General features: G+C 39.1%; 1 protein-coding gene across 21 annotated transcripts in view; it reads left to right on the top strand.

Annotated features, from left to right (window-relative positions):
• The window catches only part of KMT2C (lysine methyltransferase 2C), a 285080-nt gene that overhangs the window by 121194 nt on the left and 141062 nt on the right, over nt 1–22824 (top strand). For all 21 annotated transcript variants that reach the window (XM_078437307.2, XM_078437247.2, XM_078437246.2 and 18 more), the window contains 2 exons: nt 682–830; nt 1857–1966. In XM_078437307.2, coding sequence (XP_078293433.2) covers nt 682–830; nt 1857–1966 — 259 coding nt within the window. The remainder of the gene's footprint in view (nt 1–681; nt 831–1856; nt 1967–22824) is intronic.

Raw genomic sequence — 22824 nt, 5'->3', positions numbered from 1 at the left:
CATTACCTTCTCTATGCCTCGAGCCACTGGTAGCTATTCTGTGTTTGCATTTTACTTCTGACTTGTGAGGTCAAGTCTTAACTTACTCGAGAGTACTTGCAACATCATGCCACAGACCAGCTGTCGAGATTTGTTGAGGGACCGTAAGAAAGCCCCAGCTGACACATTCTGCTCCCGTTACCTCCCCCTGCACACTTTGTAGTGGGTTTTCATTTCCCCTGGGAAATAACCTGTCTTTACATAAAATTAACTGCCAGATCTATTGTGGTAGTCCTCATGATAAAGCAGATTAAAACTTCTGATTGAGTTATGTTCTGTAAGCATTTAAGGAAGGCCAAAGGGAATATTTTATGGGCTAAACTCTAGTTCCTGATTAGAATATTAGAGTGTTATTTTAAAAAATATACAATGGCAAAATAAATTTTTAACTGTAATTTTTAACACTTCCTTATGGATTTGGAGACTTTTTTAGTTGTTGGCTTACGTGCTGTAATACAGCAACCCAGTTTTATATTACACTATGAATAGTAACAGATGTGTTCTAAAAGTTGTTTTATGACAGTTTATGTCTAATAAATTAAAATTGATATGGCAATACGTTATATTTAAGTTGTTATGAACGAAACAATTATCTGCCTGTTACCAATGTCACATCTGTTTTGTTTTATTTTGTTTTTCCAGAGAACGATCTCCTCTACAGAATACAGTACCTTGTGTAAGTGTGAGCACGCAGACTGCTTCGGATGACCAGGCTGGTAAATTATGGGATGAACTCAGTCTGGTTGGCCTTCCAGACGCCATTGATATCCAAGCCTTATTTGATCCTACAGGTATGAGCTCGTCTTCAGTGATGATTACCTCCCCTTTCTGTAGACATTTTAATTTTAGTGAATTACCAACTGAATAGTAAATACCTTTCATCCAGAAATGATTATGATCACATTGTAAAAAAATAATGTCATTGTTGAAGTACCCTTGCTTAGGTAAAATAAATTGTCTGATTGTGTGTACCTAAGTTATTTAGCATCTGCACAGGGCCAGCAGTGGGCCGGACGCTTTTATAAATCTTTGTATTTATTCTTATGTAGACAGCAGTGCCATGGAGATAGGATAATTGAGGAAAGAGAAAAGTTTAAAAGGATCTGTGAGGACTTGGGGAACTTGGCCATCTGGGTCTATTTTAATGCAGGGTGAAAGACAGACAGTAGGTCTTAGCCATGTGGGTGTCTTATTATAACATATAGTAACCCATACTCTTGATATGGTGCTTTTGGGATTTTGAGTTAATTTCAGTTGAACTGCATATTGATTGAAAGTGGTTCAAGTGTTATGTGATAGACAATTTAAAGACTGAGCTGTTCTTATTGATTGATGTCGGCTCTTGGTGTCAGATGAGGCAGAGTAGAGCTTGTTTGCCATTAATCCTCTTTGTCATAAAGTATTGTGTGATGTCCTTTATATTTTATGTAAAGATACCAAATAAAATATAGTAATATTTAAATAAAATGACTAAAAATTCATTTTTTGTTGCTGAAGAAATAATGACTCCTGCAGTAATTCTCAAACTTTGGGTGCATCAGAATCGCCTGCAGGGCTCTCGTGAAAACGTAGATTTCTGGGCCTTACTGCAAGAGTCGTTGATTCCGTAGGTCTCAGTTGTGACATGGGAGTTTGCATTTCCCGCACGTTCCCAGATGACACATTGGAGAAGGGCTGACGGCTTTCGTGTTATCACAGATGCAGGGTAGCATTGTGTGTGGACGCTCGAGAGTTGACTTGGGGGTCTACGTCTTCCTGGCGTTCCTTTGCTTCACGTTTGTTCCTTCATTTGCTTCCGTTCGCTTCAACTGCTTCAGGCACCTGCTGGGCCCATCACCGTTGCGTGGAGTGGTCGCTGGGAGTGCGCCAGTTGGAGGGGCCGTCACCGGTGAGCGTGGACAAAGCTGTCGTCTCAGGGAGCACAGAGGTAAGCGGAAGCAACAAGTATTGAAGGCACAGCTTGGTGACATTTACTCCAGGCAACATAAAGGTTCACTTGCAAGAATTATTTGTTAAACGATTAGTAGGATATAAAAACCCCTAAAATAGGAGTTTCTAATGTTAGATCCAAGAGTAGTTTCTGCAAACAAGTGGAATATATGTATCTTTTTTAAGCTGTGCAATAAATAGAAATCTTAAAAACAAATATTTCACATTTAAATCAAAAAATTAAAAATTTTAAAAATGAGAATTACTATGTTTACATATCCATGTGGTTACTCTTAAAGACAGAACTATTTGATTAAGATTTAAAATGAACAATATCTGACAGGTCTTTAGTCCACAATGTGGACCAGTTCTGTTTGATATTATAAAAATGGATTCAGATATTTCTTTATGGTCAAGTTGGCACTTCAGGTTCATCCCAAAGTAATAGGTACACACAGTCTGCTGTCTTCTAAAGTTTTCACTGCGATTTTCACCTGTATTTGAAATGAGTACAGAAATAAAAGTAACATTTACCTTCTGTCTATGAAGGACACAAACCCCAGGAAGTGAAAGTCCTTTGCTGCCTACAAATCCCCTTTGGTTTTTGACGATTGTGTTTGGGAGAAGTGAAACAGCCCTTCCAAAGGAATGTCAAAAGTGGAATTTTTGACCATAGAAATTATATGGGCTTTAGCAGATGGAGTGTAGGTAAAACTTTAAAAAGTGTTGTCGACACAGGGACTTAGATTCAAGTAATTATTCAATTAGTATAACATTAGCTTTACTCAGATTATCAGAATGACCTAAATTACATGCATGAGTAATTCTCGCCTCAAGCTTAGTCAAATTAGAGTGCTTGTTTTGGAAATGTGACATTACATTCAAATGCTTATGTCATCAAATTGTGAACAGTATAATGCATAATAGCAAATTCTGCAGTCTGGACATACTTGGATGGCCACATCAGGACTGTGATAGGTCAGTGAGCACTCTTTCTGTCATGAACTACTGCAGAGGTACTTTTGGATTCTTTTGTGAAAGTGAAAGGTATTCTAGGAAAGGTGATGAACAAAGGCTAAAATGAACTTTGTGGTGTTCTATTGGAATTGGAAGAATCAATATAAATGCCCAGTTTTTAGTGTTTATACAAATGAAGAAATACAGATGTGTCTATATGTGTGTTAGTATCTATACATATATTTCCTAGCTCTGTTTACTAAGAGGGTAGTTGAAAGAAAGCGGGCCTCACACTGTTCTTTTTGGACCAAAGATATCATCTTTGTGTTTTAAATACTTACTGATAAATGTTTAAATGGATTTAGAGATGAAGGTTATGGCCTGCCCCTGGCAGAGGAATCAAGGGCCGCAGGAGACCTGCATTCCTTCTCTCTTTATCGAGGCTTTAGCACGGAGTAGCTGAAGCTGTGCAATGCCCGTGGGGCAGGAGTAGTGAAAGCCGAGGGATGCGGGGTACTGGTGGCACGTGGTCAGGCCTTTCCATCTCTACTAGGTTAAAGAAGTCCAGACTTACGGTAGTGTGAGTCTTCTGTGGCCATTTCTACAGGTTTCTTTTTTTTTTTTTTTTTTTTTTTTGTCGGTTTTCTCCATTATCAAAAAGGCACAGGACAGACCAGCTCGCTAGAACTTTTTTTGTTTGCTTGTTCCTAAGGAAAGAAGAGTTTATCTCACTGACAAAAATTCAAAACTATAACAACACATTTGTGGGATGCAAATTGGTACAAATTTTCTGGAGGGGAATTTGGCGATCCCTAGCAAACTACCTATGTCTCTAACAAACTATGCCTTCTAGAGAGATTCTATCCTGAAAATATATCTCTAGTAATACAAAATACTTGTGCTATTAAAGCTTAATAATCGCAGCATCATTTAACTTTCAAAATATTGATAACAACCTAACTGGCTGTGCATAATTGTTGAATAAGCTATGGTATGGTTCGTACAGTGAAATATGGTATGTGTAAAAATAGAGTGAGGAGTATCTCTATGAAATGATGTGAAGTTGTTTCCAATGTGTATTTTTAAGTGAAAAACAAAACAAAACAAAACAAAAAAAACAAAAAACCCAAACAGTCCAAAAGACCAATTCATGATGTGCAACCTTTTATGTAAGAAAGGATGAAATAGAAAATATGTCTGCATATAGTTGTTTTGGAAAAGAAATACAGGAGGAATAAACGAGAAACTGAAGAGACTGGCTACTGTGGCAAGTGGGTGGGAAAGAGATGGAAAAGAGATAAGAATGGGACTGATAGAGCGAGGAGAGGTGGGACAGACACTCTCGGATGTGTATCTTTGTATAGCTCCGCCTCTCAGGCCGTAGGAATCTTTCGTATACCCCCTAAATAAGCAGTCACAGCTCTCTAGGATATGGACGAATACAAAAAGGAATACCAGAATTCACACTACAGGGAATAGGGAAGAAAGGAGCTCATGTGGGTAACTGGCAAACAGTACCTTGACTGGATCCCTGTAAGGCTGAGGCAAAAGCGCTGTGCTTACATGCTGTGATCCAGTGAGCGCATGTGTTTCGCACGGGGTTATGGGTTACTTGATGTGTACTCTGTGAGTGAACAAATGAGTAAACGCATGGTTGATAATGAGAACTAGGTTTCCCGGTGTTGGAGAAAGGAGCTACAAAGAAGGAAAGACTACAGTGAATTTTGTGTTGTTGAAATGGAATCAGAAGTATCGGTAGAAACTCATGGCTTTTTAATATTTATACAAACGGATGCAAAAAGAGAAAGATGTGTGCGTGCACAGAATAGGTCGTGTGCTCACGTGTGATTCCTCTGTGAAGAGGCCTCGCTGGATGTGGGCACACCTGCTACTAATTGAGCACACCTCGTGCCCAGATCGTGGTTTCTTTTCTTTTTCTATTTAAAAAACATTGTTTTAAAACTGTGTATTTATTTTTTGAAAGAAAGAGAGACAGAGCATGTGCGGGGGAGGGGCAGAGAGCGAGAGAGGGAGACACGGAATCCGAAGCGGACTCCAGGCCCTGAGCTGTCGGCACAGAGCCCGACGCGGGGCTGGAACCCACGAACCGCGAGATTGTGACCTGAGCCGATGTCGGACGTTTAACCGACTGAGCCCCCCAGGCGCCCCCCCAGATCGTGGTTTCTAAGAACTGTTTTCCAGTAAAAGGAAGTAAGGTTCCTTGAGAAGTAGTTCGTGGTACAGAGGGAAAATACAACATGAGGTGCCATAAAGTAAGGAAGTACTCGACAAGGTGAAGACTTATTGAAAACACAGGCGCCAGCCTGAGGGGGCTCCAAGACCTAGACCAATTTGAGCCACGACAAAAAATACGGTGTTGTGTTTTATCCACAGAATGGAATAAGTACACGAGTCCATACTGATAGCATAGTGTGAATGAATGAATGAATGAATGAATAGCGTAAGTCAGGTCCTATCAATCCTCTGCCTACCAGACTTGACTGACTTCCCGTTTCACTCGGAGGGGGGAAACAAAAGGCCAGTGCTCACTACCTGACAGAACTGTCCATGACCTTCACCAACCCCCCTAAGTCCTTCTACGATAGATACCATTGCCTCACTGTGATTCTTCACCTCATTTGCTTCCTTCACCCATGCTGGCTGTCTCCCTGCCTCAGATGCACCAGACATATGTTCCCATGGGACCTTGGCAGTTTTGGTTCCCTCTCTGTTGAATATTCTTCTTAGATACATGCGTGGCTTGCTCCCTCATGTCCTTGAGTAATTTATTCAAGCGTTGCCTTATCAACGAGGTCCTTGCCGAGCTCCCTATTGAAAGTTTCAAGGGTCTTGTCCTCAGATAGCTTCCCTGCTCTATTGTTTTCTCCTTTCCACTTGTCACCATCTAACATAGTGTGTATTTACTTACTAATGTTGTTCATCTTTCCTTACTGGAGTGATAGTGCTGTTCTGACACGGATCTTTTTCTGTTGTGGTCATTCCTTAATCGGTATTCACTTAATGCCTAAACGAATAGCACTGGAGATCATTCTTGGAATCATTCATAGTTACAGGAAAGATCCAGAGTGCCAGAGGGTTAATGGAGGTCCCTAATGTAGTTAATTTCATAAAAGTTTATGAATTGATACTCATCAAAAAAGAAATCTCTGAAATAGAGTAAATCTGTACAGTTTCTACAGAAGTGGTGCAGGATGGAGGGCAATGACAAAATCTTTGCTATCTCAGAAGTTCTCTAGGGGTGAGGTATGTGCTGTTGAACTTAAGAATATATTATGTTTACCAAAAGATAGATGTTCTAAAGTTTTTGACTTTTATTATGACGACGTGTGGCTGAATGTGTTCTGCTACCTACCTGTCGTTTCAAAGAAAATAAACATTTCGTTTGCCTCTTCAAGGTAAAGATGACATTTCAGCAATGAGAATGTATCGACTTTTCAAAGAAACATGTGCTGGGGGTTGAGCAGTTTGAAAATGGATGTTTGGAACTATTTCTATTTGATATTTTATTTCCAGAAACAATGAAAGTTTATTAAAAAAATTCTCACATTTGTTGCCAAAAAATTTGGGACGCAGAATTTTCTGATCCGTTTAAAATATTCTGAAGAGTTTTAGTATGTTTCAAGCCCATTTGCTTAAAAAAAAAATTACTTTTGATTATGGAAGGTGAAAATTTACTAACTAAATTTAATAATTTTTGTTGGGATTGAAAAACAGTTTTGGAAATGGGGCACTGCTTCTGTTTAGATCTCCTTATTTTTGTGAGAATTCATTTGTTTTTAACTTACAACAGATATTGAAATAAACTCAGCTGAGAATCGGGCCTTTCAGCCCAAGCGTGTGGAAGAGAACATGGTACAGAGCTCAGATGGAGGGGTTGTAGTGCTCTCTAAACTTTTTGATGGTGCACATCTTTCAATAAATATTTGAGCCCACATCCTTGTCATACATTCTCACTTGAATATGTGTCTCTCCCGTATGTCACTTTTACCGACATTTATAAACTTACATCGTTTGTGTGAGTCTGTTACTACTTTTAGTTGCCCGCCCTGAGGCCGTAGGCGCCACGAGCACGTGGATAATACCTGTTTTGGTTTTTCATTTTATCTCTAGTACCTAACCAAGAACCTGGATATCACATAAATGCATGCATGAACGAAAGGTGCCAGTGAAGGGCAACTAGCTTGAGTGGAGAAGGACGTGCTGCTGGCCCCTGGCGGCTGCCGCGAAACGCCCCGCGGGTGCAGGCCGGCCTCCCACCGCAGAGTGATCCAGCTCAGCGTGTCAGCAGCGCTGAGGCCGAGAGATGCTGCTTTGATTAATATTATTTCTATGTAAAAAGTAATAGGTTTCGTATAATTTCCTCGGTTTTCCAATGACATTCTTTATCAAGCTGTTCAGTTTTTCTGGAATTTCCCTCAAAGTGTTTTCAGTTTTTCCAGGGGGAACTTTATCTTTTACTAGATTGAAGAATATGCTGCCTTGTGAACCTGGGTTTCAGGAAGGGTAATAGTGTTTTTCTTTTAAATTCCTCTTTGGAGACCTGGAGGTCCTGCCCACGTCTTGGAGATCTGAGTAGTTTGGCTATTACTAAGGGAATAGCTGAATTCTGAACACTATAGCTATTTAATCATTTATTTACCTAAACCCTTTTTCTGCACTCTGCTCATTGCATTCCAAAAGATTTTACCAGTAAATCTCACTAGCTCTGAATCAAATGTTCAGTTACTTCTATTATCTCCCCACTTACAATGGATAATTTCTTTTTTTTTTTTAAATTTTTTTAACCTTTATTGATTTTTGAGATAGAGAGAGCATGAATGGGGGAGGCTCAGAGAGAGAGGGAGACACAGAATCCGAAACAGGCTCCAGGCTCTGAGCTGTCAGCACAGAGCCCGACGTGGGGCTCGAACTCACGGACTGTGAGATCATGACCTGAGCCGAAGTCGGATGCTCGACCGACTGAGCCACCTAGGCACCCCACAGTGGATAATTTCTTATGTTTTCTCCACCCGGTGCCACAGCCCTGCATTGAGATTTCTTTGTATTATACTGAGTTTGTGCTAGGTGTCTTATATAAAACCAACTTAGTTCTGTGAGAAGAGTTGTAAGTTTTTTCTATTTTAGTTTCCTTTTATAGACTGCAAAAGAACAAAAATAGCTTTTCTATCACAAGGCGGGTGGCAACGCACATTGAAAACGTAGATGAGCAATGTAATGTAAATGTAATGTTGGTAAAAAAAAAAAAAAAAGAAAAAATTAAAAACCATATATGATGGAAATCTCTCCACATCCCTCCTCTAAGCTACTGAGAATAAGTTTATATAAGATCATTTATTTATCTCTCTATTCATGTATAAGTTTACATTTATTTATTTTAAGAGAGAGACAGTGCGAGCAGGGGAGGGACTCAGGGGGAGAGAGAGAGAGAGAGAATCTCAGGCTCTGCACTGTCATTGTAGAGCCCGATATGGGGCTAGAACTCATGAACCATGAGATCATGACCTGAGCCAAAGCCAAGAGTTGGACGCTTAACCAACTGAGCCTCCCCAGGCGCCCCTGTATATTGGTCTGCATCTTTATGTAAGGTGATTTGCAAGTACCTATTTATCAGTAATATCCAATACTGTTATTTTTAATATAACCCTAGTAATGTAAGTGTAAAGAAATAATCAAGTTATATTTTCTTCATTTTGTCCTATAGTTTTTTAAGAGTAAGAGCAAACATTCACAGATCTGAATTCTGTGTTTGTGCTGGGGTCCAAGAGAATGCCTCCCATTGGAGACTCAGTAGAAAGACTCGTGGGGCTCACCATAGAGGTGTAATTATGACGAAGATTTGCTGCCGTCATGTGCTGAGGGTATATAATGGAAGGATCTCAGTGGGAAAAGACATTGAGAAGGTCTGGAAGAATCCATGGACAGCCTTTCTTAGGTGTTCACCATCCTTTGAGGGGTCACACAGAGCACCCTCTTCTCTTTGCAGAGAAGCTTCTGTCCCAGGGGGCTAGCTATACAGGCACTTTTTACCTAGCATGTACCAGAAGGAAAGTCATGTTATTTGCACTGATAGTCTAGGCATAGTAAACTGCCCTTATCACTGAGGGAGCCATGGCAACCCTCCTGAAATTCAGGTTCCCAGGGATTAGCTGTGCAAATAGGTCTTTCTTTCTTTCTTTCTTTCTTTCAATAAAAATTTCTTTATTTTTTAATTTACATCCAAGATAGTTAGCATATAGTGCAACAATGATTTCAGGAGTAGATTCCTTAATGCCCCTTACTCCGTTAGCCCATTCCCCCTCCCACAACCTCTCCAGCAACCCTCTGTTTGTTCTCCATATTTAAGAGTCTCTTATGTTTTGTCCCCCTCCCTGTTTTTATATTTTTGCTTCCCTTTCCTTACGTTCATCTGTTTTGTATCTTAAAGTCCTCATATGAGTCAAGTCATGATATGTATCTTTCTCTAATTTCGCTTAGCATAAAACCCTCTAGTTCCATCCATGTAGTTGAAAATGGCAAGATTTCGTTCTTTATACATACCACATCTTCTTTATCCATTCATCCATCGATGGACATTTGGGCTCTTTCCATACTTTGGCTGTTGTTGATAGTGCTGCTATAAACATTGGGGTGGGGTGCATGTACACCTGTATCCCTTGGATAAATACCTAGTAGTGCAATTACTGGGTCAGGGTAGTTCTGTTTTTAATTTTTTGAGGAACCTCCATACTGTCTTCCAGAGTGGCTGCACCAGTTTGCATTCCCACCAGCAGGGCAAAAGAGATTCTCTTTCTCTGCATCCTTGCCAACATCTGTTGTTGCCTGAGTTGTTCATGCAAACAGGCCTTTCTAAGGAGAGTAGTCTTAGGATTGCTGTGTTAACCCTTTTTCTGTGCAGCACTAAAATTGTATTGAATATCAACTTTAACATTTCTGTCCTCAGAACTGTAGTAGGTGCATTTTAGTACACACCGTTGAATGTTCCCCACCATAGGGAGGCTGTGATAAGTGCTCTAGTGGTTGTATAGAAGAACTTTGTAACTTTGACCAGAGGAAAGATATTGGTAAGAATACGTTTGACTGTAACAGAAAAATACTTTAACTCTGAAATTTACTTTGTCTTATGTTAGTATAACCACTCCAGTTTTCTTTTGACTAATGTAAGCATGGTATATCTTATTCCATCCTTTTATTTTAACCTCTTTATGTCTTTGTATTTAATGTATATTTATTGCAGGCAGTGGTTTTGCTTTTTAAAAATCTAACCTGACAATCTTTGCCCTTATAATTGGAGTGTTTATAGGACATGTACATTTAATGTGATTAAGTCTTCCTTTGTTTTTTTTTTCCTTTCTTATTTGTGTCTGTTCTTTGTTTCCTTTTTCTTGCCTTCTTTTGGATTAAACATACTCTCTGATTCCATTTTATCTCCTCTTTGGATTATTACCTATAACTCTGTTTTGCTATTTTCTTGGTTGCCTTAGGGTTTATAGTATATATCATTTACTTATAGTCTACTTCCAGTGATAGTATAGTTTTATATATAATAAAAATGTGCTTTCATTTCCTTCCATTTGTCCTCTCCTGGACTTTGTGCTGTTGCTGTCATGCATTTGACTTTTACATGTGTTGTAAATGCCACAAGATATTGTTATTTTTGATTAAGCAGTCAACTCTCTCTTAAAGAGGCTAAGTAATAAAATAAATATGTAGTTACCACTGTGATTATCAATTCTGATGTTCTTTGTTGCTTTGTGGAGATCCAGATTTTCACCTGCTATCATTTTCTTTGTGTCTGAAGACATACTTTAACTTTTCTTGCAGTGCAGGTCTGCACTTCAGTTTTGAAACATGTTTGGTAGATACAGAATTCTAGTTGACTTTTCCTCCCATTACTTTGTTTTTTAAATGTTTATTTTTGAGAGAGAGACACACACACACAGAGCAGGAGCAGAGAAGGGACATAGAGAGAGAGGGAGACACAGAATCCGAAGCAGGCTCCAGGGTCCAAGCCGTCATCACAGAGCCCGATGCGGGCCTGGAACCCATGAACCGTGAGATCATGACCTGAGTGAGCCTAAGTCATGTGCTTAACCAACTGAGCTACCCAGGCACCCCTCCTCCCATTACTTTAAGGATGTTGTGCCACAGTCTTCTTGCTTGTATTGTTTCTGGTGAACTGTTTGGCATCATCCTTATCATTGTTTCTCTGTACATGTCTGTTTACCTGTGTACTTTGAATGTTGTCACTGATTTTGGACAGTTTGATTATGTTATGCCTTGGTGTGATTTTCTTCATGTTTCTTGTGGTTGGTATTTGTTGAACTTCTTGAATCTGTGAGTTTATGGTTTTTATTAAGATTAGAATGTTTTTGCTAGGGTGTCTGGGTTGCTGGCTCAGTTGGTCATCTGGCTCTTGATTTTGGCTCAGGTCATGATCTCATGGTTCGTGGGATGGAGCCCTGCATTTATTGGGCTGAGTGCTGTTCTCTCTCTGCCCCTCCCCTGTACTCTTTTTCTCTCTTTGAGAATAAATAAAAACTTTAAAAAACTTAAACAAAACAAAACAAAACAGTTTTTGCCAGTTATTTCTTCAACTATTTCTTCTGTTCCTTCTATCTTTCCCCCTTTTTTTTTGAGGACTCCAGTAACCTTAATATTACACCATTTGAAGTTTTCCTACTGCATACTAATGCTTTTATTTCCCCATTTAAAAAATATTTTTTTCTTTGTGTTTCATTTTAGTTTCTATTTTTATGTCTTCAATTTCACTTATCTTTTCTTCTATAATTTCTAATCTGTTAATCATATTCAATGTAGTTTTCATATCAGATGTTTTTGCCTTATGAAATTTGATTTGAGTCTTTTTAATATCTTCTTTATCTTTCCTTAGCTTTGTGAACATATTTAATACACTTATAAGAACTGTTTTAATGTCTTATTTCATAATTTTAACATCTGTGTCAGTTCTGGGTCTTCTTTTTTTTAAGTTTATCTATTTTGAGAGAGAGAGAGGGAGAGAGAAAGCAAGCAGGAGAGGGGCAGAGAGAGGAAGAGAGAGGGAATCCCAAGCAGGCTCTGCACTGTCAGCGCAGAGCCCGATGTGGGGCTCGAATTCACAAACCATGAGCTCATGACCTGAGTCGAAATCAAGAGTCAAACACTTAACTGGCTGAGCCACCCAAGCACCCACTGGGTCACCTTTTTTATTGATTATTAGTTTAGACTGTGATTTTTTGCTTCTTTGTGTACCTGGTAGTTTTTATTTGGATGTCACGCTTTGTGAATTCTACCTTGTTGGTTGCTGGGTTTTTCACAGTAGGAAGTCAGCACTTAGGGTCATGGGTAGTTTAGTGGCATCATGATGCCAAGTTGCCAGGTTCTTTCTGTCTTTCTGTCTTTCTGTTGTGCATCCACAGAATATTGGGCTCTTCCGTGGTCCCATTGTTCTCACAGTTCAATGAGAGTGGGCAGGGGCTTTGAGTATCATACGCTCATGATAATATTCAGAGACAGGAAAAAAAATCTTTTGTTGATTATTATTTTAATTAAAGAAAACCTTTTCAAATGCTTTTCTCTACCCTAGCAGATTTCTTCTAACATCTCATTAATCAGAATTACCTCCTGTGTTTATATCTTAAACCAATAACCAGCAAAAGTGTTGGGGCAACCACCATTTGATTAGACTGTGATTGTCCTCTGGGGCCATGGATGGTGCCTACTTCTCCTGAAGCACATTGCTGCTTAAGAGAGAGTGGATATCTAAACAAAATTGAGATCTTTAGGAAGGAAGAAGGTGGAATGAAGGTTTTGTTGTTAACGAACAATGTCTGTTATTGGAAACTTAATTTGAGGGAACCTGAAAATATTTTAAAAGTAGGAATGATTAAAATAGTGTTTGGAAGGTGGATAAATTTACCCAGCCGGCTAACCTAGGGAATTTAGACTAAGGGTCATCTTGAACACAGTTTTGGGGCATGTGGATTCTGGAAGAATGTCACATGTATGAGAATGGAGAATAAGTAAGTAGGGTGGGAAATTAATGGGGAATGTGAAATGTCCTTAGTTTTGCATGCCAAGCTGATGAATTCTATTAATGAAGTTTTTTAAGAAGAAGAGCAGGATTAACAGATCTTAACCCTCCCAGCCTTTTGTTGTTAAATTGGAGAGGTTTACTTGAAGACAAAAATGTTTAGGATTTCTGCTGTAAGTAAAGGTCAATGAATGTAAGTTTCAGAATTTAGGTATTATGTGTGAAATGTAAAGATAGAATTTTTTTTAATTTTTTAAATGTTTTTATTTATTTTTGAGAAAGACAGAGCATGAGTAGTGGAGGGACAGAGAGAGAGGGAGGGGGATACAGAATCCTAAGCAGGCTCCAGGCTCTGAGCTGTCAGCACAGAGACCGATGCGGGGCTCAAACTCACGAACTGTGAGATCATGACCTGAGCCAAAGTTGGACACTTAACCAACTGAGCCACGCAGGCGCCCCTAAAGACAGAATGTTTTACGGATAGAATGAGTTATATTTGATGATAGCGGAGTTACAAATATCTCTAGTTTCAAGTCTGAGCATATGGGAAGATCAGGAGTTTTGTTTTGGAGATGCTGAGCCTTAAACCCCATGAAAATTCTTTGGGACTAAGTGTCAAGGTTAGAACCATAGACAGTTTTCCTAACTAGCAGTGACAACAAATCAAACTGCTAAATAAGAGGCGAAAAGAAGGTGCAGGATTGACCTGGTCAATGTTCGGAGGAAGAAGTCCAGTGAAAAGATGGATATGACATAGAATAAAAGTTATAGGAAGTTTACTAGGAATTACTGAGTCTGGATTAATAGATTTAAGGACATATGGCCAACGATTTCGAAGGTGTTTTTGTATTATAAGGTTTTCTAAGGTATTTTCTAAATAAAACATAATTATCATGGGGGTGCCCGGGTGGCTCAGTTGGTTGAATGTCTGGCTGTATTTCAGCTCAGGTCATGCTCTAACAGTTGTGAGATCAAGCCCTGCGTCAGGCTCTGTGCTGACCATGGATCATGGTTGGGATTGTCTGTCTGTCTGCCTCTCTCTCTTTCCCACCTCTCTCTCCCTCTCCTTTTCCTCCTCTCTCTTCCTCTCCTTTTCCTCCTCTCTCTCCCTCCCACTTCCCTTCACCCCACCCCCACTCATGCTCTCAAAAAAAAAAAAAAAAGAATTAAAAAAGGTAATTATTATATTTAATGGGCAAGAATCAGGAATCTTGACTTCTTATTCTATCTGAGATTGTTAGCTAATTTCATGTGACTTATTCAACAAGTCATGCTACCTCTCTCTACCCAGTTTCTTCATTTTGCACAGTGAGAAATGATCTCTTCAGTCTAAAATGCAAAGCTATAAGGAAGACATCAAAGATCAATTATGGATTATTTTGGTAGAATACGAAGTGCAAAGTATGGATACAGCAAGAAAACCCAAGATTTGACCTTGGAATGCTGTTAAGTATGTCTAGAACTAAAAATTGATGTATTTGTTTCCTTATGTCCTGCCAACTTGATTCTTAAGTTTTTATTTAGGAATTAAGTTGTGTGGAGCTGAGAGGAAACTGGAGATTTCTGTTTTAGAAAATTAAGGGTTTGATATGCTTGTTTTTGAAAAGGTAGTTAATTAATCTTCTTTTAAAATTAAGTTTGATTTAAAGAAAATGAATTTACCCTTGTGATGGAGAGTGGTATTCTTTGATACTATAAAGAGTCTCTTTGATGTAAAATGTGGGGATGGGGGTGGAAAATAACCTGAACTTACATATACAGAAATATCTTTTGAAGGCTACATAGGAAACTGGTAAAATTCTTTGGCTCTAGGGAATTTCTCCTGTGTGGCTCTATACAGGGCTACTTTCCATTTTGTACCCCTTTAGAAAGTGTTGACTTTTCAACCACACTAATTATTTCAAAAATTAAAACACTACAGTAACTTCTAATGTGTTCTGTTTTTGTAAAATTTTTTAAATGTTTTTATTTACTTTTAAGAGAGAGAGAGCACATGCATGAGTGCAGGAGGAGCAGAGAGAGAGAGGGAGACACAGAATCTGAAGCAGGCTCCAGGCTCTGAGCTGTCTGCACAGAGCCCGATGCGGGGCCTGAACTCGTGAACCATGAGAGAATGACCCGAGCCGAAGTCGGATGCTTAACCGACTGGGCCACACAGGCATCCCTCTAATGTGTTCTTGAAAATATATTTCAAAAGTGCATTTCTGTAGTTTTGCCCTAACATGTAAGCATTTTTCGATTTTTATGTGTTGTGTAATAGAGGAGTCCAACATCTTTCTCTCACACAGTGACAGCAAGTTTTTACTCCATTATCTATTGAAACCGCTCTTCTTTATTCCAGGCATTTGATATCTAACTCTGTCATCTAGTCCGTGTTCAATATGTCTAGATTGTCTCTAAGTTTTCTATTTTAATTGATTTTTATATTAATATATCCTAGTGACAATATCACACCACCATGGTTACTACAGCTTTCTAATAAGTTTCAGTATCTGGTAGAGCAAATACCACTTCCACCTCCATATAGAGCAGAGAAACTTCTCCCACTGAAAACAACTAGAAAGTTGGATAAAACATTTTTCCAAAGAAATATTAAAAAACATTAGAGGACTGTCAGAAACGTGAGGACTTGAGGGAGTGAGAGCCCGGAGGGAAGGATTAAGCCTTGAGGCCAGCCTGATGTTTACCTTTCCCCTTGGGGCGTTTATCCAGTTCATAAAAGACCAGGTGTGAGACTGGAAAACTGAGAAGAGATTCTGGCAGTCCATAGAGCTGGGAAGACAAAAGTAGGATTTAGGACTTTCATTTGGGATGCCTGAAGGCTGCATGAGAGGTTAGCAAATTATGACCGTGGATCAGTCCAATCTACTGCCTGTGTTTATATGGCCCACCAGGCGAGATAGTTTTTACATTTTTAAATAGTTAACAAAAATATCTTTTATAACATACGAAATTCCAAGTTTTTGTGTTCGTAAGTAAAGTTTTATTAATTTGCCTGTTACCCAGGCTTCCGTTGCATCACATTGGCTGAGTTGAGTTGTGGCTGCAGAGACCACATAGGCTTTGCATTGCTGTGGACCGACTACAGATCACAGTGTCACGATTATGTGTAGTTCATCAGTGTTTGATTGCCACGTGTATTGTCTCAGAGTCTTATTTATTTCTTTTATTACTGGTGCATCCTTAGCAAGTTAAGATAAGACAAAAAGAGAAAAGAGGGCTTCATATGTAGTGCTTTTGAGGCACAATGGAAAAAATTCTGTTGTTACCAATTAGATAACAAAGCCTTATATTTATTATGCTGGGACTCTATAGCTGAGCAAAGGGAATACTGTGTATGTCAACATTACCAGACTGAGCACTCATCAGACTGTCCCTAACTCACAGAAAAGTAATGATAGAAAAAAGACAATGAATTAAAATGGACTATGTCATCACAGCAGGAATTCTTTACAAAAGTGAAAAATGAAAATGAGGCTTCAACTAAAGAAGTTTCTGAGTGGCCCATTTGTTAGCCAAGCACAGAAAACCATTTGTCTGATGTGAGTTAATTAAAATCATCTTTGACTTCAGCAAAGAATTGTGTGCATGGGAAATAAACTTAATCTTTCAGCAAAAATAGGTGTTTTGTTTTTTTTTTAATGTTGATTTATTTGTGTGTGAGAGAGGGAGAGCAGGGGAGGGGCAGAGAGACAGAGAGGGAGACACAGAATCCGAAGCAGGCTCCAGGCTCTGAGCTGTCAGCACAGAGCCTGACGCGGGGCTTGAATCCACGGACTGTGAGACCATGACCTAAGCCGAAGTCGGCTGCTTCACCAACTGAGCCACCCAGGCACCCCAGCAAAAATAGTTTTAAAAGAAAAAAAATAGTTTTATGAGAAATACCAATAATCATTTTAAAAATGAGATGATTTCTAGTGGTTTTCTTAGGCTCTTGGTGTGTCAGTAGACGTTAGAGTACTGCTCAGTTGTTGATCCGGGGGGTTGATGCTGAATTTGTTTGAAATGATGGAAGATTTAGGCTTTATGAATTGTCTGCATAAAACAATTACAGAGAAAAGATTTTCAAAGAAGTTGAGAAAGCACTCTTTCAGTACAACCTGAAGTGGAATCTGCTAAGGTGTGTTACAGTTCACAGTGGTTAAAAAGTATGGAGCAGGAAAAGGGTTTAGTTGGACAAACTTACCAACTTGTTAAAACTTAATAGTGTTTAAAACCTGCACATATTCATTATATTTATTCATCAGCAGGTACTTTGCATTTAATCTCTTGTGGTTTATTAAAATAATAGTGTTAATGGTGAGTTTCGTTTGCTCTTGTGGATGTCAACATCTGAATTCTAGGAATTTTTGTTAGAATTAGATGCTGAAAATAAGGAAATGCCCCACCATGCAGCAGCTTGATGACTCAGCAATGGTAAAGTTTTATTGCAAATTTTTGAATTTAGGATTCAGATTTTTTTCTGAGTAAGAAGATTTGCCTGTGGTCAAATACTTAATAGATTTGGAAGTTAACTTCTGCTGCAGAATTGAATAGTGTTTCCTGATGAGTTCAACCTAAAATTATAAGGCAAAGCACAGCTTTTATGTGAAACTGAAATTGTGGTAAAGTCATTTATACAACAGCTAGTGTTGTTTGAATCAGAAGTAATGTCAAGCTACTTTATACACTTTTTCATGCCATCATAATGTAAAATAACCAGAAACATCTCCGTTCGCATATAATTTTGGTACAGAAATATTTTTCCAAACTCAAACTACAGTTCAGTAACAGTTTTTGGACCTCAAGGTAAGCACAAAGAAAATATTCAAATTTCAAAATCCATTTAACTAGGTAATTAAGAAGCTTCAGCCTCTCCTTCTTATTGAAAGTGATTATTCTGCAGTATAATGGCATGTTAAAAGCAAAGACCAAGAGACTTTAATAAAATTTTATAAGTGCTTTTTAAATAAATGCCTTTCAAAGATGAATATGCTGAGATACAAATTATATGCTTCTGTGTCGATATCAGTATTTGACAGCACCTCTGTGTGAAAAGACTTTTTCCAAAGATGGATACATAGGGGCACCTGGGTGACTCAGTCGGTTTAGCGTCCAACTCTTGGTTTTGGCTCAGGTCATGATCTTGTGCTTTGTGCATTTGAGCCCCGCATCAGGCTCCGTGCTGACAGTGAGGAGCCTGCTTGGGATTCTCTATTTCTCTTCCTCTCTCCACCCCTTCCCTGCTTGCATGCTCTCTCTCTTTCTCAAAAAAACTTAAAGAAAAAGATGGATTTGTAAAATTTCATTGTGTATCATAAACATTTTACTGTCAGTTTTGAGGATAGGGAAGAGTAGCTTTGAACTCCAGTAAAGTGAAACGTTATCCTCCCTCCAAATTTTATTCTTGGGGCCCCTGGGTGGCTCAGTTGGTTGAGCATCCAACTTTGGCTCAGGTCATGATCTCAAGGTACATGAGTTCAAGCCCCTTATCGGGCTCTGTGCTGACAGCTTAGAGCTTGGAGCCTTCTTCAGTTCTGTGTCTGCCTGTCTCTCTGCCCCACCTCTGAAAAAACAAATAAACATTAAAAAAAATTTTAAACAAAATGAAAGAATCAAATTCCATTCTTTCCATGAGTAGCCTGTACCTCCCCCCGCCAATCATACTCCATTGTTACCACAGTTGAATAATAATAGTTATAAAAATTTTATGAAAGTTTGTATTCTCTCTTGGTAGATAAGTCCTTGATAATATCCTTGTCCTTGATATATTATCCTTGACAATATCTTAAGTCCACATAATATCCTTGATTTTGCTTCTTATTCCGCAAAGATGTCCCTAAAGTACTTGTTTTCTTGTGCTTTTCAGAAAAAGTTTGCTGCCATATTTTAATAACAAAATTCACATTTGTTATTGTAACCCTGATTTCCTTAGAAAAGTCTAAGTATTGGGAAGGAGTCAACCTTGCTATGGTGGGTATATGTATTTTAAATGTTGTCATTGGCCATAAATATCCTCAGTTGTTTTCCTTGGAGTGGTAGGCTCACTGTATCCATTCTTGAAGGAATATTTTTCAAATAATCAAGCCTCAGTGATCATTGTTTGTCAGTTTTCTTTGCCGGTAAAAATTGCGTGTCATGAAAAAAGCAGGTATTTCAGTTTACCAATCAAATGACCACAGAAGTGCCTTTTCCTCCGGAAAGCCTTCATACTTTGGTGCAGCAGAATGACTTAATGCTTTATTTCCCATTTTCTCACACAAATATTTAAAGGATGTGTATTTATGGATTGAAATTTTGAAATTTAATAATTTTACTGCTTCATTAGTGACAATTCTTTTTTTAAACTTTTTTTAATGTTTATTTGAGAGAGAGGGTGAGAGAGAGAGCTTGTGTGAGAGCACGTGTGTTTGCATGCAGGGGGAGGGCAGGGAGAGAGAGGGAGAGTGAGAATCCCAAGCAGGCTCCACGCTGCCAGCATAGAGCCCAGTGTGGGCTCAACCTCACAAACTGTGACATCATGACCTGAACAGAAATCAAGAGTTGGACGCTTAATCGACCGAGCCACCTAGGCGCCCCTTTATCAGTGATATTCTTAAATGAAACCAACATTATTTATTTTTAGTGCAATTGTAGAGCTAGTTGGGAATGTGATGACTGCTAGTACAGTTTAGTGCCGCTGCCTTGGTTACTGCAAAGGCACCAGGAGTTTTATCCCCCCATTGCTTTTGTACCACATGCAAATATCAACAGAATGAAAATGGTAACTAATGTCTTATTATGAACATAGCGTTGGCCTCATGGGTCCCTTGAAAATCAGGAATGTATTCACCTCAGAGGTCTGTAGACCCCACTTTGAGAACTCCCCCTTAGAAAAATATTTGCACATGTATGTCAGGATACATGTATGAGAATGTATAGGATAGTACTAAAAAACTTTAACGATAGCTGCAAACTGGAAGCAGTGTAAATTATTGGTAATTAGGTTGTGATGTGTGTATCCAATGAAAATGCATGAACTACAGGTACAGAAATCAAGTGTACATCCCACAAAGGTACGCTGGGTTGAAGCTAAGTCACAAAAAAATCCCATAGTATGCTTACATTTAAATGCAGTTCAAAACAAACATATCTAAATTATACTGTGTAGAGAAATTATGTAGCTAATTAAGATATCTGAAGAAAAACAAGAGATTAATTACTACAAAACTCATAATAGTGCTTACCTACGGGGACAGGTTTGGAATAATCCTATAAATGGTTTTACCCGCAGGATTCCTAATGTTACCCCATGTGTTGATACACAGATGCTCTCTTAATAATCCCTTACATTGGGGCTCCTGGGTGGCTCAGTCGGTTAAGTGTCCCAACTTTGGCTCAGGTCATGATCTCATAGTCTGTGAGTTGGAGCCCTGTGTCAGGCTCAGTACTGATTGCTTGAAGTCTGGAGCCTGCTTCAATTCTCCATCTCCCTCTCTCTCTCTGCCCCTCCCCTGCTTGTGCGCGCACATGCACGCTCCTTCTCTCTCTTTCTCTCTCTCAAAAATAAAGTTAAAAATACATATAAAGATAATTGCTTACATTATAAAAATACACTTCTCTATGTGTGTGATGTTTCATAATAAAAGAAGCAAAGAGAATAGAAGCACGTCTCCTAACTTAATGTGTAAACTTAATGTGATTTTTTGAGATTCAAGTTTCAATAGGAAAAATAAAAATAAAAACAGCTGTAAACATCCTTAAAGTAAAGAAAAACAAAGGGGTAGCAGCCCTTACAGATGTTAAAAACATACTGGAAACCTACAATTACAACCGTGGCATTAGATTCATAAATAGATTGCTAGAAGAGGATGGAAAGTCCTGATGTAGACCAAATACATAATAAAAAGTTACTTTATGGTAAAGATGTCATTTTAAATCATTATCAGTCCATTTTCTCCGTTGTTCAAGTTGGGTAGTCTCTCCATTCCGTTGTTAAGCCCTTTCAGTTCTTTATTTGTGCTCATACGTGTATTTTTCAGTTCTAGAGTTATTTGTTCTTCATGATGTCTCCTACTTCTTGGCCAAGACTTTGTTTCTTTGTTGAAACTTCATGTTTTTTTTAATTTGCATCCAGCTTGTTCATAATTTTTTGGTGAGGCAGTTTTATAACATATACTTTGAAGTATTTGGGAAGTACCTGTAACGTACATGTCGTCACATATATGTTCATATTTACTGATGATCTTTTCTCATTCCTGTTGAAATGGTTTCTATTATGGTATGACAAGTTATTTTTCGATTAAGCCCTTTATGTGTATAGTATTCTATTATGAAACTCTGTATAATATTTAATACTCCACCCCCTTTTATCTGAAGCAGGTTTTGGCCAAAACGGTGCTTTGGGGGTAAATAACAAAAGGCGCAACACTGCTTTGTTACTCCCAGGTGTGTGGGAAGTTACTCCAGTGAGGGGAGGGGCCTCTAGTAACTACTGCACAAGGGAGAGAGTTTATAGACCCTCCTCTATGCTTTGCTGATGTCACCCTGGCTTAGAAGTTTCTTGCTTTTCAGTTGGTCCCCACTGACACTCCCGTGGGAGTAGGAGGGTGGGCTTGTTAGCCGTGGGCAGTGCTTTAAGTTCCAATTCTCCAGTGGGTGTCCCCTGCCACCACCCCAGTGGGGAGGGATAGGGTTAGGGACACCTCGTTTTCACTGTGTGGGTGTTCAGCTCCAGGTTCCCTGCCTTCTCTCCGCTCATACGATGGAAGGAGGAGGCCTTGTTCCTGTCCAGTGGGTATGAATGTCCTGGTTCTCAATCCAGCCTTCTCTGATACTGCCCTGTCTGATGGGGGGAGGGGGTGTCTGGGTTCTCGTTGGCTTTTGCTGACGGATGTAGGATTTGGGTTCCTTTTGGCTCAGAGAGGTTGGTCATCATCTAACAGTTTTCTGTCTTGCTAGACTGCTGCTTTCCCACTCTTTTGGGTAGAGACAGCAGGTATTTCTTGGTTCTTTCTGTTGTGTATCTGTTAGTGTTTCTGGTTCTTGGCTTCTTTAGCACCTCCTCTTCTGTATACGAATCAGAAAGTAAACCTAGGGAAGTTATACTTTTTCATTCTTCGGTGCCTGAGGCCCTAGGTGGCCTGCCACCTTCTGGGTACCTTTTTTTTTTTTTTCCCCTTAATTTAAGGGGTGGGGTTGGGCAGGTGAAGAGAGAAAGAATCATAAGCAGGCTCAGTGCTCAGCACAGAGCCCCATTCAGGGCTCGATCCCACGACCCTGGGATCATGACCTGAGCTAAAATCAAGAGGCAGATGTTCAACAGACTGAGCCACCTGGGTGCCCTGTCTCTCTACCTTTTAACGTCTTCTTGTGTTTGTCTTCTGTGTTGTATTCAAGGTCTGTGGCTGTACTGTGTGTGAAATGTCGGTGAATCTCCTCATTTTGTCTGGAGGTGGAAGCCTGCATTCAGTTTTGAAGACGTTTTCCCCCTGAATACATAGTTCTGGGTCGATGTGTTCTCCTTGGAGCATTTACTAGAGGTTCTTGCATTATTTCCTGTCTTCTGTTGTTTCTAATGAGAAATGAGGTGTCGTTAGTAGCGTTACTCCCATGTATATAATGTTCTGATTATTCTCTCGGTGCTTTCAGGATTTTCTCTTTATGTTTGGTTTTCAGCAGTCTGACTAGGATGTGCCTAGGTGTGATTTTCTTTGTATTCTTCCTGCTTGGGGTTTACTGAACTTCTTAAAACTGTAAGTTGATTTTTTTTCACCAAGTTTATAAAAAGTTTGACCTTTATTTCTTATTTTTCTGTCCCATTTTCTGTCTCCTTTTCAATTACATGCAACTTCAATTACGTGCATGTTATTACCAGTGGTGTTGTCCCA

Source organism: Panthera onca, chromosome A2 (genome assembly GCF_046562875.1).
Source record: "Panthera onca isolate mPanOnc1 chromosome A2, mPanOnc1 haplotype 2, whole genome shotgun sequence".
Taxonomy (NCBI): domain Eukaryota; kingdom Metazoa; phylum Chordata; class Mammalia; order Carnivora; family Felidae; genus Panthera; species Panthera onca.
The sequence above is the reverse complement of the archived record's forward strand: the minus strand, read 5'-3'. Positions and strand labels throughout refer to the sequence as shown.